At 34.8% G+C, this 19,557-nt stretch overlaps 1 protein-coding gene across 4 annotated transcripts in view; it reads left to right on the forward strand.

Annotated features, from left to right (window-relative positions):
* Window positions 1–19,557, forward strand: part of STX17 (syntaxin 17) — a 53,842-nt gene that overhangs the window by 6,332 nt on the left and 27,953 nt on the right. For 3 of the 4 annotated variants that reach the window (XM_058523647.1, XM_058523646.1, XM_058523645.1), the window contains exons 2-3: window positions 1,149–1,333; window positions 11,819–11,884. In XM_058523647.1, coding sequence (XP_058379630.1) covers window positions 1,211–1,333; window positions 11,819–11,884 — 189 coding nt within the window. In that variant the 5' untranslated portion in view covers window positions 1,149–1,210. Of the gene's footprint in view, window positions 1–1,148; window positions 1,334–2,764; window positions 2,827–11,818; window positions 11,885–19,557 lie in introns of those variants that run through there. The other variant, XM_058523648.1, reaches the window with a different exon arrangement.

The raw sequence follows: 19,557 nt of genomic DNA on the forward strand, positions 1-19,557 counted from the left end.
TGTGGGTCGCTGTCACAACATGGCTTGACGAGTGGTGTAGGTCTGCGCCCGGGATCCGAACCTGCAAACACAGGCCACCAAAGTGGAGCACGCCAGACTGTGCCACGAGGCTGGCCCAATTTTTCTTTTTTTTTTTTAATTTTGGGAGAGGTAGCTAATGAGATGGCATGAAAGCATGGTATATAGTAGTGGTTTTCAAACTTGGTTAAGCAGTGGAGCCCTTATTTATATAAAATCTAGTAAGCTCACATTTATGAAATAGATGTAAGTAAATTTTCTCTAATTGAAGCAGGCATGGGGTCCTGGAGCTTATTCAGATCACTTGTCAACCCCTGCCTCTCCTACCCTAGCCCCAAAGACATACCCTTGAACTTTCTGGAACACTGGTAGAAAATTACTGGTGGATTAGAAAGAGCATTTGATTGTACTCTCAGGAATCCTGAGTTCTTATTGTGGCTTCGTCACTGGTTATTTGTATTGGTTGTAGACAATACTAATCACTTTGTAAGACAGGAAAGAGGCAGTTTAAAGGACCTCAGTGAGAAGAGTTACATATTATGTTATAATATATTTGAAGTGTATAATTACATAGTTAAATTATGATGACATTAGAAGTGGCGTTTGATACAAGTAGAAATGTTAAGAAAAATTTTTCTTCCAATTTTGCCATTTTACATCTTTTTAAAAAAGGTTATTTAATGTCCAAGATACATTGGGAAATGAAAACTTGGACAGTATACTCCTAGTTTTTTAAAAAAAGTATTTAAATACATACATATGTATATACTTCTTTATATAGAAAAAGATCTTGTTTAAGCAGTGGAGAGACATACCTCAAAATGGAAACAGTAGAGGATGGGAGGGAAAAAAAATGGAAAGAGTAGTAAATGATGGGAGAGGAGATGATTGTTGATTTTATTTTCTTCTCTTTTTCATATTTTCTAAACATTCTAAAGTGAATATACATTACTTTTGTAGAGAGAAAAAAGTTTTAAAATAAAAAGTTTCTTAAAGAAAAACAAGTCACTCAAATTCAGCATTAAGTGGAATACATATTTAGAATAAATTGTAAAATTACCTAATTGTTGGCTGTTAAAAGTAATGGAAACTGATTTAAAAACATTCTTAAATAAATATTTCCCTTTTAGGTTTTTCTGTATGAGTGGAGAAGACAGTTGTTGCAAGTAGAAGTGACACAACATTTTTTAGGATGTCTGAAGATGAAGAAAAAGTGAAATTACGCCGTCTTGAACCAGCTATCCAGAAATTCATTAAGATAGTGATTCCAACAGACCTGGAGAGGTTAAGAAAGCACCAGATAAATATTGAGAAGGTGAATTTTTCATTTTCTACCACAAGACAAACAGTTACATATATATGTATATATTTGATATGTATTTGTTGTGCATTTCAGCTAAATTTAGAATATTAGATAAAGGGCTTTGCTGAAACATAACTCCTGTTGACTTAGCAACATTATTCATTTTTTTAATCTGGTTTTTCTGTTTTATAAATATGCCTCATATCATTCCTTTTTTTAGGAAGGGATGTAAGAATAGAACCTACACCTTTTTAGTTGTACTTAACGTATTAGGCAGTTAATAATTAAAATACAGAGTTTGATAGTGCACCATAACGTGAAGGCAACGAGCGTTGGCTGAGGGGCCTGCCTTAGTTTCATTCACCCCATGGCAAGTTTTTTGAACTTTGAGTGTGTGTCTATCAGTAACACCTATCCTCCTCAGGTGCACATAGATTAAAGAGGTAAATCACTGTGTGATGTGAGGGAATTTCCCAACTTCACTGCTTCCCTTTGAGGAAAGCCCAAAATTGAGAAATAGTGCCTCAAGGTCAGTTTAGGAAATAAGTAGAGGGAAGAGCTAGTCTCATGGACCATGGTGGAGGTTGCATAGAGCCTGGACTGGCCAGGGTCTGGTGGAGTCGTCGTGGCGTTTATGGGAGCATTGGGTTTACTGAGTACTGAGCATTGATTTGGCAGGTTATATCGTCTTATTTGCTGTGGGACAGGCCAGTGGTATCTGCTCCTTCAAAAGGACCTCCCTTAGTATAAATTTTAATTCATGTGGCCCTCCATTGATTTTGGGGGGCCAGGGGTCTGGAAGTGGTAAATATAAACAATATTTATTACCCTCCACTGAGTACCTTATGCAAGTAAGAAATGTCAGCTTTTTCTCCCATAGATACCATCTGTCTTCCTAGTACTTAAGTCTTTTTAAAAAGTATAGAAAATAGGTACCAAGAATATGAAGTGAAAATTTCAATGTAGATAAGATGGTATGTAGAATTCAAGATGAATATTTCATCATCCTTTAATTTCTTCTTTATTCGTAAGCAATAGGACTGTACCTTTTAAGAAGGGAGGAGTTGTCTGGTAAACTGGTTATTCTTGTCAGGAGCAAAAACAGATTAAAGGGTTCCATGCTTTGATTAATGAGGAGGACTTGTTCTTTTACCACTATAACAGTATAGAAATAGAGTTGTATTTTCGATTGATCACATCCAGGTGGGAGGTTTTGATAAGGCGCGTTTCAAAGTCCTGAGCTCATATTGAAGTGCTCAGTTACAAAGATGACAAGAATTAGGCAGATGAATTGGTTCTAAAAGGAGAAATAGGTGGAGTATGGTCTATTAAGACTATTTCTTTCCTTTATTGTCTTATTTTACCTTTGAGGTTTGGCATGTCTTCGATTTCCCCTTTCTTGTATTTGTTGTGTACAAAAGTGCCTCCCATCATTACCCGCAGATCCTAGCCACATGTACCATCCAATCAGTCGTCAGTGGAAAAGCCAGAACCCTGGGAGAAAGGTGGGTGAGGATAGGAATAGGTCTATTACTGATTTGATTAGTTGTGCCAGACTTCATAAGAAAATTATTCCAGAGTTATATTGAACTTTCTCTGCCAGAACATTTTCCTTTTAACATTTTGTGAAATTTTTACTTATTTTGAAATTTTTAGACAATATCAGAATAATTTTAATTTATAAGTGATGTCTGAAGCTAAGCAGTTAAACTCATCTTGATCTATGTTTTATTCCATATTCTTGATCATTCTGCTGTCTCTAGGATTTCTAGTTTAATTATGAAAGTGACTTTTTGTCTATGTAAGATTGAATAGCATATTTTAATAGATAGTTTATGGCCATGTAAAAACATTTAAAAGCTGCAGTGTTCACTGTGGACAAAAGAGTTAAGAACTGAGTTTGGACTCCAGGTGTTTGACAGTGCCTCCCTTTCAAAAAGGCATACTTTTCCTGGGGGAAGGGTGTAGAAAGATGAGATATTTATTATGTTAGCCATCAGTCATCCAGTATGAATTTAAAAGAAGAAAGTCAGACTGAAGGGAAATTGAAGGTAAGCCTTAGTGGAGTGATTCTGCAACATCCAAAAACAATGAGAGTAGTGTGCCGTGGACACCTGGGACTATATTCCATAGGTCCTTCAGCGTCACATTTTATTACACGTGACAGATGTGATTAGAATGTGATCCTGAAATTTAAAATGTTAGCAGTCAGCTTTCTTGACTAATGTAAGATAGATTTAAGCCTAGCTAATAGGAACAACAAGATAGTATGCTTGGAACATAGTTTTTTTTTTTTTTTCATATTGTAGGAGTTTGGAGGAAAACTTATTGTGTAGCATGTACCGTATTAGAATATGGTTAAAGTACAAGTGCACTAAATATAACTAGTGCATTAAATAAGATAGAGGTTTTTTGTTTTTACTTTTAATCCCTCATAGTTATGGAGTGGATCTAGCCCTGCAGTGGCAGTTCAATAGTCATGAAAGACACAGGCTTTTTTTTTAATCTTGCTTTCTGATCCTCAGCTTGTAAAATGGCAGCTCCAGCTCCAGCTATCACATCCACATTCCAGCTAAGATGAAATAACCAGGATCATATTTTTTCTGTGTTCTTTTTTTCTCTCAATTCCTTCTCTCTCTCTCTTTTTTTCTTTTAAAGAGAATCTTCCTGTTCTTGTTTCATGAATGCAGTGTCATCATTTCTTTGTGTTGGTATTATTTTTTTTTAAAGTTTTCTTCTGCTTTCTTATCTGTTTTCCCTGAATACCTTTTTTCTTTCTTTCTTCATTTTCTTTTCTCTTTGTTTATTTCTCTCTCTCCCTCCCTCCGCCTTTCCTTTCTTTCTCCCTTCCTTTCTTTTTTTGTGTCAGCCTATAGTATAATAGGCTTTCTTTGGCTGGCTGTTGATATTTAAGAGTGCGAACTGGAAGGTGTTTGTGTGTGTGTGCCTATGTATGTGTGTATGGGTAGCAGGGTAGTAGTAGGGGCCTTGTTACCTGGAAGGGTGAACAGGTAAGGATCTATTTTAATGGGGAACCACCACATACTCTTCTGGAGTGTTGTCTTCTGTGGTGATGGGGCATTGCAGTTGCTTGGGCATGTGGAGAGGGCATCTGGTGGACTACTTTCAGCCAGTGCTTCTGCTTTTAGCCCCACTGTGCACATCCGCCTGGTTACCTGGTAGCTGGTACCTCTGGTTACTGGGTCTTTCTGGAGTAGTGCTCTGCCTGTTGGCTTGCTTCTCATTGCCCCTCTCCCCAACCATCCACCGCTTCTGCAGCCTTAGATTTCAGCTTTCTCTGGTCTGCTGTCAGTTGCAACATGTCCATACTCTTGCCCCCTTCTAAAATTTTGTTAAAATTTCTTGTCAACTGAGATCTTCTGTTGTATTCTCATTATTCTTGTGAATTTATGCCTTTTAAAGTTCTTTACTGTCATTTTAGTTGGGTTTTGGAAAAGAGCAGCGATGAATGTTTATGTTCAATCTGCCTGGTTTCTTGAGAAGGGGAATTATTTATTATAGGAAATAAATATATGTTAGCTTTTCATAAGTGTTGGTGTTTGCTGTTTCTTGTATCGTTAGCACTGAAAATTATGTAAAAAATTTGGTTTCTAATCCTCAAGAAGTTTACAGTCCAGTTAAGGAAATAAGATAGGAAATATTCAGAGAATAGGAGGCAGCATGTAATTAGGTGTGAAAATGAGTGGCATAGACTATTTGGGCAGTATGAAGTCTGAACTGTATGGTACAAAATCAGACATAATCAGCCTTACTGATTTGTTATTTATTGATTTGTTTTTATTGATTTGTTTTTTACCTTGTGATTACAACAAAAACCTTTTCCATTTCTCTTTTTATTCTGAGAATGTTTATTTCAATCTTTTAATCACATTTCCCCACCTCTTCTTTTCTGACGGAACCCTGATTCAGTTTGCCCTCTGTGTTTCAGAATAGAAAAGCCTCAGCACAGATGGTGAATGATGAGTCTAATGGTGGTAATTCCATTCTTGTCAGTGCTTGGTTAGCAATGAACAATAGACATATCCTATAGTTCTGGCTAATGAGACTTGAGGGAAAGCCTGTTTAGAATATGGAAACTTCTGGAAAAGATTTTCCTACTATTGTAGAAATACATATGGGAGGAAACAGTCCTCCTGCTTCTAGTGGTTTTATGTCTCCCTGTTGTATCTGGATCTATAGCCAGTAGGGGACAAATCTGAGGACAGAAACTCTCTGTTGAAAGCGGTAAAGCAGAAAGATAGAACTTGGGCGCTTGACAACCTTGTAAGCTTCTGAACTAAATTACCCTGGAATTATCATCCTACTTCTAGGCTGCTACTTCTGTAAAATAATAAATGTCCTTATTATTAAAGACATTTTTTATTTTTGAGTTTTCTGTTATTTGCAACCAAAAGCATCCTAGTTGCTTCAAGCTATACCACTGCTTTAACCTGTCTCTCTAGTGCCACTGTGAGATAGACAGTACAAAAATGACATTTTGTAAAAACAGTGCATCTATAAATGCTTGTCAGTGATCCCCACTTAACAAATTTTTATGGAGTTACTTCTTGTAATTTTTTTTCATGCATATCAAGTTTTTCTCCTCTCCAAAAATTTGTAATAATAATCTTAATAATGTAACCTAATTTAGGTATAACATTGTGTAGCAAGCAGTAGGAAATCTGTGCTATTTTATTCCTTATTTTTCTTAGAATTTTGTTATTATAAGAGATAAGGTCATCTAGTTCAACTTCCACCCAAGATACTAATCTCTTCTACAGCTTACTTGACAAGTGAATGAAATAATAATAATAATAGCAAAGGTGATGGCTGTTGTTTTTATTTGTTGAGTGCTATGTTAGAGGTTGTGTATACATCATATCATTTAATCCTCACAGCATCTTTATAGGTTAGCCTTATTACTGTCTTCCTTTTTTAGGTGGGGAAACAGACTTAGAGTGGTTAAATTACTTTCTTGAAATCACTGTGTTGGTAAATGTGTTAGACTTCTAATGTTGTGCTTGAAACATAGTGTGCTCCTAATAAAAGTGTATGGGATGAATGAATATATGTATGCATGTGTAGAACCTAAGATTGCATCATTTCTTTGATATAAATATTGCAACCCCAGCTTTCTCTTCCTTTCCATTTGCATGGAATATCTTTTTCCATCCCTTCACTTTCAGTCTGCGAGTGTCTTTAGATTTGAAGTGTGTCTCTTGTAGGCAGCATATATATGAGTCTTGTTTTTTTATGCATTCAGCCACCCTATGTATTTTGATTGGAACAAGTTCATTTACACTTAAGTAATTATTTATAGCTGTGTACTTATTGCCATTTTGTTACTTGCTTTCTGGATGTTTTTGTAGTTCTCTGTTTCTTTCTTCTTCTGTTTCTCTCTTCCTTGTGATTTGATGACTTTCTTTAGTGTTATGTTTGGATTCCCTTCTCTTTATTTTTTTCTGTGTATTTATTACAGGATTTTGGTTTGTGGTTACCATGAAGTTCATATATAACAACCTATGTATATAGTAGTCTATATTAAGTTGATGGTTTCTTAAGTTTGAATACATTCTAAAAGCCCTACATTTTTACTCCCCCACCACATTTTATGTTTTTGACATATTTATATCTTTTAATTTTGTGTATCTCTTAACCTCTTATGTAGATATAGATGATTTTAGTACTTTTGTCTTTTGACCTTCATACTAGCTTTATAAGTGGTTGATCCACTACCTTTACTATAAATTTTCCTTTACCAGTGAGATTTTTTCTTTGGTAATTTTCTTATTTCTATTTGTGGCCTTTTCTTTTCCAGTTAAAGTGCTTTTAACACTTCTTGTAAGGCTAGTTCAGTGATGATAAACTTTAGTTTGCTTGTCTGGAAAACTCTCTATCTCTCCCTCTATTCTGAATGATAACATTTCCAGGTAGGGTATTCTTGGTTGTAGGTTTTTTCCTTTCAGGACTTTGAATATATTGTGCCACTCCTTCTAGCCTGTAAAGTTTCTGTTGAAAAGTCAGCCAGTATTCTTATGGGAGTTGCCTAGTACATAACTTGTTGCTTTTCTCTTGCAGCTTTTAAGATTCTCTCTTTATCTTTTATGTAGCTTTTCTGTTAGAGTCTGATATTTTCTATGTAGACAATCATGTCATTTGTGAAGACTAGCAATTTTATTTCTTCTTTTATAGTCTTTACGTTTCCTCCCTTCCTTCTTTCCTCCCTCCCTCACTCCTCTTCCCTCCTTCCTCCTCCCTCCCTTCTCCCTTCTTCCTCCCTACCTTACTTTTCCTTCATTCTTTCCTTTCTTACCTTTTCTTTTCTTTCCTTTCCCTTCCTTTTCCCTTTCCTCTTTCCCTTGCTTTCACTAGCTAGTGCCTCCAGTGTGATGTTGAATAGGAACGATGAGATTGGACATCCTTACCTTGTTCCCAATATTAAGGAATGGTCTTTCACCACTAAGCATAATGTTAACTGTAGGGTTTTCGTACATGCCTCTGCCAGGTTGAGGATGTTAACTTTTATTTTTAGTTTTCTAAGAGTTTTTATAATGAGTAGATGTTTGTCAAATAGTTGTCTTTAAATCTACCATCTTGCTGTTTTTGTCTATTTGTCCCGTCTGTTCTTTGTCCTGTTTTTCTTCTTTTATTCCCTTCTTTTGGATTAATTGCATATTTTTTATGATTCCGTTTTTTTCTCTTTTGTTGGCTTGTTAGTTATACCTCTGTTTTTTATTTTTATTTTTTAGTGGTTGCTTTACAGTTCAGAGTATTATCTTGAACTTATCATAATCTATCTTCAAGTAATGTTATATGTATATCATTTCATGTATATTATAAGAACCTTATAACAATATATTTCCATTTTCTCTCTCAGGGTCTTTATAGTATTATTGTCATATATTTTACTTCTATGTTTGTTATTAACCCCACAATACATTGTTGTTATTTTTGTTTTAAACAGTGTTCTATTTCAAAGAGATTTTAAAAATAAGAAAACATATTTTATATTTATCTATATATTTACCATTTTTAGTGCTCTTTATTCCTTTGTGTAGAACCAGGTTTCTGTCTGGTATCATTTTTCCATCAGCCTGAAGGACTTCCTTAACATTTTTTGTAGTACAGGTCTGCTGTTGATGAACTCTGTCAGCCTTATTATGTTTGAAAAACTCTTTATTTTGCTTTCACTTTAAAAAAAAATTTTCTCTGAGTATAGAATTCTAGGTTGTTTTAGATTGTTTTTCATTACTTTCAGGATGTTGTTCCACTGCCTTGTGGGTTGCATTGTGTCTCATGAGAAGTCGTCTGTCGTTCTTTGTTCCTCTGTATCTCATGTGTCTTTTTTTCCTTTGGCTACTTTTAAGACTTTTCTCTCTATCACTTACTTTAATTTTATTATGCACATTAGTATAGTTACATTTTTCTTGTTTATCATCCTCCTTGAGTTTCTTGGATTTGTCGGTTTATAGTTTTTATCAAATTTGGAAAAGCTTTGGGCATTTTTCAAATATTTTTTTTTGCCCTCTTCTCTTCTTCAGGGAGTCCAATTACATACATGTATATTATGTTGCTTTCAGTTAGGCCATCACTCATTGATGCTCTGTTCATTTATTGTCCATCTTTTTCCTCTCTGTGTTTTGTTTTGGATTGTTTCTTTTGCTATGTCTTTAAATTTACTCATCTTTTCTTTGCATTGTCTTATCTGCTATTAATCCCATCTAGTGCATTTTTCATTTCAGATGCCTTTTTTAACTCTAGAATTCAATTTTTTAAAATATCTTTTATGTCTCAGTTATATTCATGTTTTCTTTTACTTTCTTGAATACCTCATAACTTTAATTTCCTTGTCTGTTAATGCCATTATCTTTATCATGTCTGAGTCTGCTTCTGTTGATTGGTTTTTCTAATTACAGTTCATATTTTCCTGCTTTTTTGCATGCATAGTAATTGTTTATTGGATGCCAGACATTTTCAGCTTTACCTTGTTGGATACTGAATATTTTTAAATTCCTTTAAGTATTTTTGAGCTTTATTCTGAGACACATTTAAGTTATTTGGGAACAGTTTGATCCTTTTGAGGCTTTCTTGTGTAGGATCAAAACGGGCTTTATTCCAGGGCTATTTTTCCCCCATAAAGGGCAATACTTTGGAGTATTCTACCTGATATCCAGTGTATTTCAAGGTTTTTCCACTCTGACTTGTGGTCACATGAACTGTTTCTGGTCCCTTGTGATCTTTGGGGATTAGTCCACCTGCTCCTTTTCAGTGGTTCTTTTTCTGATCTCAGGTAGTTTCCTCATGTGCATGTGCTGATGTGTACTCTGCTGAAGACTCAAAAGGAAAACTGAAGATCTCTGGAGCTCTCTCTCAGGATAGTCCTCTCCTCACATGCAGCTCTCTCCTCTCTGATGTTCTGCTCCTTGAATTCTAGCAGCCCTGTCCTCCCTGAATTCTCAACTTTGTTTCCTTTAACATTAATTTTTCTTAAAATATGACAGATTAGTATTGAGTCATATAAAAGTAGTTTATTTTCAAACATGTATATTTGGCTTCCATTCTCTTTTTATTAATATCATAACACTGCCTAAAAGAGCACTTATACTGGAGCTGATGGCATCAATTCAATTTTTCTTATAAATGAAAGTAGTTTGATAGTTGTTTTAAATTTATGTTTGGTAAATATATTTTCAATATAGTCCAATTATTTTTAAGCTTAATAGTTATTATTTAGTTCTTAGATGATGTAAAAAAAATTGAGGAGTATCAAAAGAGTTTTTGTTTTTTTTTGCTTAAGAGGGTTAGCCTTGAGCTAACATCCATTGCCAATCTTCCTCTTTTTTTGTTTGATGAAGATTAGCCCTGAGCTAACGTCTGTGCCAGTTTTCCTCTATTTTATATGTGGGACACTGCCACAGCGTGGCTGGTGAGTGGAGTAGGACTGTGCCCAGGATCTGAACCTGCAAACCCCAGGCTGCTGAAGCGGAGAGTGTGGAACTTTAACCACTCAACCACAGGGCCCAGCCCTCAAAAGAGTTTTTTGTTCCATTATTCACTACCAAATTTAAAGAATATCCAGAATAAGGAATATATAAATGCCCTAGAAACTTTTTTAGTGCCCTACCTTTGTAATCTATTATGCCTTCCATGCATATTTGAGGCATTTTCATGTTTCTGTTCTTTCCGAGTATTTCTAGGTTGATTTTCTTTTGGTGCATAGTATACCAAAAATGTGTTTAATGTCATTATTCACATCTGCTAACATCTTAATTATTTACATTTTTTTTAATTTCAACCAAAAGTAGTATATGATGTTTGGTGTTGATGTTTATATTCTATGTAAGTATTCTGCTATAATGTTATCACATTTTGCTATGGTTTCTGTTAAATGAAAAATTTTCCATTATCATGCTCATAAAGTTTCTTGGATGAAACTCTGAAAGCTAAACATTGCCTTGGTAAAAACTGAAACATGTAGGGGCTGGCCTGGTGGTGTAGCGGTTAAGTGTCTGCACTCCGCCTGGTGGCGTAGCAGTTAAGTGCGCGTTCCACTTCAGCAGCCCAGGGTTCGCAGGTTTGGCTCCCGGGTGCGCACCAACGCACCGCTTGTCAGGCCATGCTGTGGCAGCGTCCCATATAAAGTAGAGGAAGATGGGCACGGATGTTAGCCCAGGGCGGGTCTTCCTCAGGAAAAAGAGGAGAATTGGCTTCAGATGTTAGCTTAGGGCTAATCTTCCTCACACACACACACAAAAAACTGAAACGTGTATATTAAATGTTCATTCTCATTTTTATATATTTTCTAGTCTGCCGTATCAATGTTACTTTTTCTCAAAATCAGATTTCAGTTTTTAATGCTTGACGCTATCATTGACAAACATTTAAAAGTCTTCATCAGGCCAGCCTGGTGGCTTAGCGGTTAAGTGCGCACGCTCTGCTACTGGTGGCCCGGGTTCGGAACCCAGGCGCACACCAACGCACTGCTTCTCCGGCCATGCTGAGGCCATGTCCCACATATAGCAACTAGAAGGATGTGCAGCTATGACGTACAACTATCTACTGGGGCTTTGGGGGAAAATAAAAAAAAAAAAAACAAGAAATTAAAAAAATAAATAAATAAAAAGTCTTCATCTATAGTAAGAATATCTGATGAATGCTGTTAATCGTTTTATTTTTTGCATTCTTTTACATTCTCATTCTTTATTTTTTTAATCTCCAGAGTTTGCAATGTAGACAAAGTACATACTCTTTTTTAGTAAAATAAATAGTATCTAGTGATTTTTGTTTGCTTTACCATTTGCCAGAAATTTGTATGTAATGTTTTTGAAAACTTCTTACTTGTATGGTCTTTGGAGTTAACTGCCACTACTAAGTTAATAACTTTTAGCTAGTATGTTTAAGTTTGGGTAGGTGAGTGGGGATTTTGTGATAACTAGAAATAATCACTTTAGTGATAAAAAAAAAAATTCAAGTATCTTTCCCCTCTCTTTTGTATAGTATCAGAGGTGCAGAATCTGGGACAAGTTGCACGAAGAGCATATCAATGCAGGACGTACAGTTCAGGTAAGGCTATTACATTGTTTCTAGTAAATCACCATGAAAAAGACAGTCTTAAGAAAATTTTGCTAAAATAAAAAATATCCTTGTAGCTGAATCCTTTTATTTCCTTAAGGATTTTATTTCCTTAAGGATGCATTTTTAGCAGGAATTACTGAATCAAATGTCTTATCTATTTTTAAGATTTTGATTCATATTACCAAAATTTCCTCCAGAAATGATATACCAACTTATATACTCACAATCGATGCATTTTCCAAAAACATTACTAGCACTGTTACTACCCATTTCCCAAATTTTTGCTAGTTAGTAGGTTAAAATAATACTGCTTTGTTGTTTTAATCTGAATTTTTTCTTTTATTGCTTTGAAGGGTGAAGGTTTTTTTGATATGAACCTTGGTTAGTAATATTTCTTTTGTAAATTGCCTATTCATGTCCCTTGCCCCTTGCATATAGTATATTGTTTTCCTTTGTAAGAGCTGCTTATAACTTGAAGATATTGATCTTCTGTCTATAATATTGTTGCAATAATATAGTGTTGCAAATATTCTTTTTAGTTATTGGCTTTTTAATAAATAAATTTTAATTATTTTAAATTAATTTTTAAAAATCATATTTTTGAATGGTTAAAAGCCAAATAAAATAAAAAGGCTTATAGTACCCTGCCCTTCTCCATCTTTTTTTTTTTTTTAAGGTTTTGTTTATTTATTTATTTATTGTAGTAACATTGGTTTACAACATTGTATAAATTTCAGGTGTACATCATTATACTTCTATTTCTGCATTACATCATGTTCACCACCCGAATACAGTCCATCACCACACACATGTGCCTGATCATCCCTTTCGCCCTCCTTCCCCTCTGGTAGCCACCAATCCAATCTGTCTCTATGGGTTTGTTGTTGTTTTTATCTTCTACTTATGAGTGAATACCCTTCTCCATCTTTAAGTCCTATTTGAAAGAAACTACTTGTAATCCTTTTGGCCATTTTCCCTGGTATTTAGCTCTTTATTCCTAAATACCATGTGTAGACTGGTATTTCTTAATCAGGTTTATTTCTTCACTTCTTGCCATTGTAGGTAGAGATCTAGCTTTTCACTCTGCTGTCCTACTTTCCTTTCTCCTATGTAATTATATATATTATAATTTTTGGTTAAATTATCAGTAATCTCATTATTTTATCTCATTATTTTGATTATAAAGATATTGTTTCTTGCTAAGCCAAATAGTGAAATATAATACAGCATTTTGCTTTTTTTGAAGTTAATAATTGCCTAATTTTTTTTATTGCCTGGCTTTCTGTGTATTTTTAGTTAATTTTTCTCTAAATGCTCCACATCTCTGCCACATGCTATCAGTGATATTTTCCATATGCTCAAATGCATCACTTCCATTCTTTATTTTGAAGACTACCCCCTAAAGCCCTTCTTCCCCTAGTTCCAATCTGGACTCATTTTGTAGGCTTGTTGCACAGTTCTGTTCAACTCTGTTGGGTCCCTGTTTTCCTGGATATCATGCCTTCCTCATTTTTGGTTTACTTCATTGCTTTGTTGGAGCACATCTTCCAGTAGCTCTCTTAAATAAGGGTACGTTGGAGGTAAATTTTCAAGGTATTATGTGTCTGAAAAATATCTTTATTTCCCCCTTACATGTGACTGCTAATTTTGGTAGGTATAGAATTCTAGTTGGATTCTTTTTCAACTTTGAAGGCATTTTTAGGATTTCTAGTTTAGTTTTACTCTTAAAAAAGTTGATATCATCTGATTTTCCAATCTTTGTATAAGACCTATTTTTTTTCTCTTTGGGAGCTTTTGTGATCTGTTTATCCCTGGTATTCTGAAATTTGATGCTAATGTGCTCTGTGTTGGACCTTTTTGATCTAAAAACTCATGCTCTTTAGTTCTGGGAAATTTTCTTAAATTATTTATTTGGTAATCTATTCCTCTTTGTTTTCTCTTTGCTCTTTTTTTTCAAAATTTTATTGCAAGGGTCAGCAAACTATGGCTCACAAGGCAAATCTGGCCTGCTGTTCACCCCATTTGTTTACATATTGTCTTTGGCTGTTTTGACACTACAACAGCAGAGTTGAGTGGTTGCAGCAGAGACCATATGGCCTGCAAAGCCTAAGCTATTTACTATCTGGCCCTTTGCAGAAAAAGTTTGCCCATCCCTGTTCTATTGGATGTTAGGTCTCTTGGGTTGCTTTTCTAATTTTCTCTCCTATTTTCTGGGAAATTTCCTTAGCTTTATCTTCCATTCTTTCTACTGAATTCTTTATTTCTGATATTATGATATTTAATTTCCAAGAGCTTTTTCTTGTCCTCTTTTCCTTTTCTCATGGCATTTAGTCTTTGGATATAACTTCTGCTTTTGTGAGATACTAAAAAGCTGATTGCTTGTCTCCTGGTGGATTTCACTTAAAGGTGCTTTGGAAAGCTGGCATTTCCTTGGAGGAACCTCCAAATATCAGCATCTGGAGCTTGTTCTGGTTTAGTTTGCTAAAGAAGAGTCCTCATTCTCCTGCTATGGCAAGTCGGCACTTGTTTTCAGTTAGAAAAGCAGGTTAGGTGAAGGCTGCTGGGCTTTCACTGTTCAGTACAGGCTTTTACATAAATCCCTTCTTTTAGCTCTGTGCCTGGCGTTTCTGAACGTGGAGTCTGTTTCTACGAAGAATGCATCTCTGGTCCTCTTGCATTTCAGAAAGATTGCTATAACTGCGGTAAAGCGAACAGATTGATAAAATGAAACGAATGCAAGAGATCGTTTAGGAAGGGTTACAGAGATGGTGGAGATGGAGAAAAACAGATTGATTTGAGATCTAGGTAGAAATTTGACTTATCTCTCTATGTTTTTTATTGCTTGCTGGCTAGATTTATATGCCTAAAGATCAGGGACTATGTCTCTGCTATTTGTGTATCCTACAGTACCTGGTGCTCAGCAAGATTCAGTGTTTACTGAATGGTAGTAAGCATGTTAATGTCAATGAGATTATTATGACTTGGATTTCTCACCATCTTCACTGTTTAGTATGTTATTAAAAGTTACTTATGATTTTCTTGAGATTTATGGTCAAAGTGTTTGTTTTACTGATTTTAAAAATATACATATTTACATTATTGACCTCCATCTGGCACAAAAGATTTGTATGTGCCATTAAAATAGTGAGATCGAAACTGTTGTTAGATGTAGGTATTTGCTTAGTTTTATTCATAGCTGCCCTGAATTTTGTGGATAGGCTTGTTATTTGCTAGTTTGTGTAAAAATTATTTTTGGACAAAACAATTTCATGAACAGTTATCATAGATTTTCTAGAGTTAGCATTATTTGATTTATATAGTAAGAACTATCTTCACTTTCATTATAGTGTCTGTTGAAAAGGAGTTCTTAATTTAAATGTAATCTACTTTATCAATCTTTTCTCTTATGGTTCATGCCTTTGGTATCGTGTTCAAGGAATGCTCCCTATCCTAAGATGAAGAAGATATTTTCCTATATTTTCTATTGAATGTTTTAAATGTTTTACTTTTAACATTTAAGTCTAATCCATCTGGAATTGATGGTATAAGGTAGATATAAGTAAAATTTCACTTTATTCCATTTGGAAAATCAGTTCTCTCTCACTATTAACTGATTCCTCCAGTGCTATTTACATATCACAATTTCATATATGTATGGGTCTGTCTCTGGTCTTTCTTTTCCATTCCACTGGTCAATTTGTCTATTTCTCCACCAAGTTCCATAGTATCTTAATTAAGACAGTCTTACGATAAGGTTTGATATCTGGTAGGACAATACTTCTACCTTACTCTTCCTTTTCAACGGTGTTTTGGCTATACTTGGCCCTTTAGTCTTCTGTATAAAATTTGGAATCTGCTTTTCAAAGTTCATATACAATCTTTTTTGGAATTTGGGAATTGCATTGGATTTATCCATTTATTTAAAGAAAATTGACATTTATAATGTCTAGTTTTCCTGCCTATGAATATGGAATATCCTTGCACTTGTTTATGTCTTTAATGTTTGTGTATCTTTATAGTTTTCTGCGTACAGATTATGGTAGATTGTACTTTTTAAAGATACCTGCAAAATATCTTCCATCCTACATGGTCTTCTACAGTATGACCTTGCTACTCCCCCACCAACAAGTGGAATCTATTCCCCTCCCCTTGAATCTTAGCTGAAGCAGAAGTAACGCCACTTGGCTTCTGAGACTACATCAGAAAAGGCCAGATAGCTTCCAGAGGTTCTCGGATGCTTGAAATGTCCCGATATCCTGAGACCCCCATGTAGGAGATAGCCACAGCAACAGCTGAGCTCTTAGGAACTTCCAGCCTCAAGTGCCAGCCACGAGTGAGCCAACTTAGACTTCCAGTGCAGTTGAGCGTTCACATGACTGCAGTCTCAGCTGACGTCTTACTTAACCACAGGGGAGACCCCAAGTGAGAACTGCTCAGCTGATGACTTCCTAAATTTCTCTTCTACAAAATCATTAGTAAAATCAAATGGTGGTTTCAGGCCCTTAAGTTTTGGAGGAATTTGTTACACAGCAACAGATGACTGGAATACAGGACTTATGCTTATTTTGTTTCTCTATTTCAGTCTATTTCATTAATCTATTACTATCTATCTATTACTACCTATTAATTAGATATTAGACTATTAATTAGATAGACTTATTTCATTAATCTGTTACTATCTAATACTAGCTGATAATAGAGGATTCTAAAAAATATATCACAATTTCTGCTTTGAAGGAACTTAACTAGATGGGAATACACAAAAAGTTAAATAAAACATTTAAATAATAGTTTAAAGCTTTAGGAAAAGATGTAAGTCAGTGTATGATTAATGGTCAAATATAAAGATCAGTCAGTGATATACTGACAGATGTTTGGATGCTGGGGAAGGGAGGTATTATCCTCATTTTTTGGATAAAAGAAGGCTGAAGAACAGAGAAACTTAGTGTTTGTCTAAAGCTAATAAGTTGGAGTGCAGGAATCCAATGTAGAATTATTTTTAATATTAGCTCAGGTGGATAGAAAGTGGAGTACTGCACTTAATACCTATATAGTAGGTCCTTATTAGATGTTGAATAAATGAATGGAGGCTTTTTTCTCCTTTGATTTTTACTCCTTTTGATGGTTCAGTTAATATTTTTTAAGCTATGTATATTCTTTTTGGTGCCTTTTGATGTGAAGTCCTTACACACTCTCAATACCTTAGTGTAGCAGTTGGGTAATACAAGTAAAGAATAGTCTGGCTTTATTTTAATTAAATAGTCTGGAGTCCTTATATAATAAATTATATGATGGCTAGAATGTGTTTATTTTACATTGTTTAAATGTTTACCAGTGGACTTGTGCTGTTTGTAAAGAAATCAGATTAATTATTATGATACCAAATGTTTTCTGCTGTACACAATTTGCTCTCAGAATTACATGTTTTAAAAACACATTAGGAATCCTTAAATCAATATCTAACAAAGGCAAATATATGCATAGCCATTCTTCTTTTAATCATTAAATACATAATTAGTCATTTTTCAGAATTTCAGTTAACTCAGAATAATTACTTTTTACAATTATCAGTATAGATAAGTATATATTTAAACATATCTTTTAATCTTTAGACAGGAATTTCAGGCTATTTCTGAAAAAAGGGAAAAAAGCCATAACTAGTTATTAAATTTAGTTACAAAACTAAAGAGAAAGATATGTCACCTTTATTTTACTGAAAGTTTGGCCATAGTTTGCAGTTTACTACTTGCATACTGCAAAGCTTGTTAATTACTGAGTTGGTATACTTTCTTTTTTTTAACCTTGCTTCATTGATTATAGCCCCATTTATCTAACTTGTGAATACTGCTGCAAATTTTCAGAACTTAGCATAATATTTGCCTTTCTGATCTGATTATTAGCAGAAACATTTGAACACTTACTATGTTCTAGATACTATTCTAGACACTGGGACTATAGCTGTGAGCAAAACTGAAGAAAATTATTGTTCTCACCAAACTTATATTCTGAGGGTGGTGAGTGGAGAAAGCAGAGACAGATAATTTTTTTAAGTAAATAAATATATAATATTTAGATAGTTATAAGTACCATAAAGTAAAAGTAAAGCAGGTTAAAGGGAACAAAGAGTCACAGAAGGTGATGAGTGTTCTTTTATATAGGGTGGTTGTAGATGGTTTCTGATGACATATGAGCAGAGACCCGAAGGAAGTAAAGGTATAAACCATGGAGAATAGACTTTTCCAGGCAGAGGGGAAATCAACTCCCACGACTCTGAGGTGAGAGGATGTGTGGCATATTCAAGGAGTAGTAAGGAGGTCAGTGTGGCTAGTGTGAGCAAGGAGAGTACAGGAGATGAGGTCAGAGAGATCAGCTGGCTCTGATACGGAAGGCTTTCCAGGATGTGGTAACTTGAAGTTGAGTAGAAAACCTTTGGAAAATTTTGAGCAGATGATGACCAGATATGACTTTAAAAGATCCATCACCTTGACTTTTATGAAAAGTATAGATTCTAAGGGGGCAAAGATGGAAGCAAGAATACCAGTTAGGTGGCAAATATAATAATCAGAATACAATAGGTCTGCTTTTTAGAAAAATGCAGATATACAAATGTGCAGACAATTTTGTGTAGAATGTCAGGGGCCTAATATGTTACATTTTCACCTACTCTCTTTGTAGCCCTGGTAAATGATTCTGAATTCACAAGCTTGACAGAGGAAAAAGGAACTACCCTGACATCAATCTTAATGTTGAAGTACCTTTTTGAAAAATTACATATACTTCAAACACACAAAAATGTAAAAAATAAAAATAATATAACCCTTATGTGCTCATCACCCAACTTTGTCAAATCTTAACATTTTGCCACAATTTCTTCCCCTTTTTTTTGTGGGGGAGGCGGGAGAAAACTTTAGAAATACCGCTGAAGTCCCTTGTGTGACCTTACTTGATTTCGATCACCTGTTCTACCTTCATCTGAAGGAAATCTTTTCCACTGATTTAAATATTTATCATTTCTGTGCATGTAATTATGTATAAATAATATATAATATTGTTTTGCATTTTTGTTTCTGCTTTTTTCCAGACAACTTTCTTGAGGTGTAATTGACATACACTAAAGTACACAATTTGATAAGTTTTGACATATGTATACACCATGAGACCATCACCACAATCAAGATAATATGAAACCATTTAAGATAATATATCCATTGCCCCAAAAAGTTTCCTCATACCCCTTTGTAACCATCCTTCTAGCTTCTTCCTCCCACATCCCTCTGCAACCCTTCCCCCTCTCTACATACGCACACACATCCCCCAACCTTCCATTCCCACTCCCAGTATCCAAGCAACCACTGACCTGCTTTCTGTCACTATACATCAGTTTGGGTTTCCTAGAATTTTATATAAATAGAATCATACAATATGCACTCCTCTTTTGTCTGGCTTCTTTCACTCTGCATAAATATTTTGAGGTTCATCCTATTGTGATGTGTATCAGTATTTCATTCCTTTTTATTATTGAGTAGGTATTCTATTGAATGGTTATATGACAGTTTGTTTATCCATTCATCTGTTGATGGACATTTGGGTTGTTTCCAGTTTTTGGCTATTACAAATAAAGCTGCTATGAATATTTGAGAACAAGACTTTGTATGGACAAG

The sequence above is a fragment of the Diceros bicornis genome, chromosome 28 (genome assembly GCF_020826845.1).
Source record: "Diceros bicornis minor isolate mBicDic1 chromosome 28, mDicBic1.mat.cur, whole genome shotgun sequence".
NCBI classification, from domain to species: Eukaryota; Metazoa; Chordata; class Mammalia; order Perissodactyla; family Rhinocerotidae; genus Diceros; species Diceros bicornis.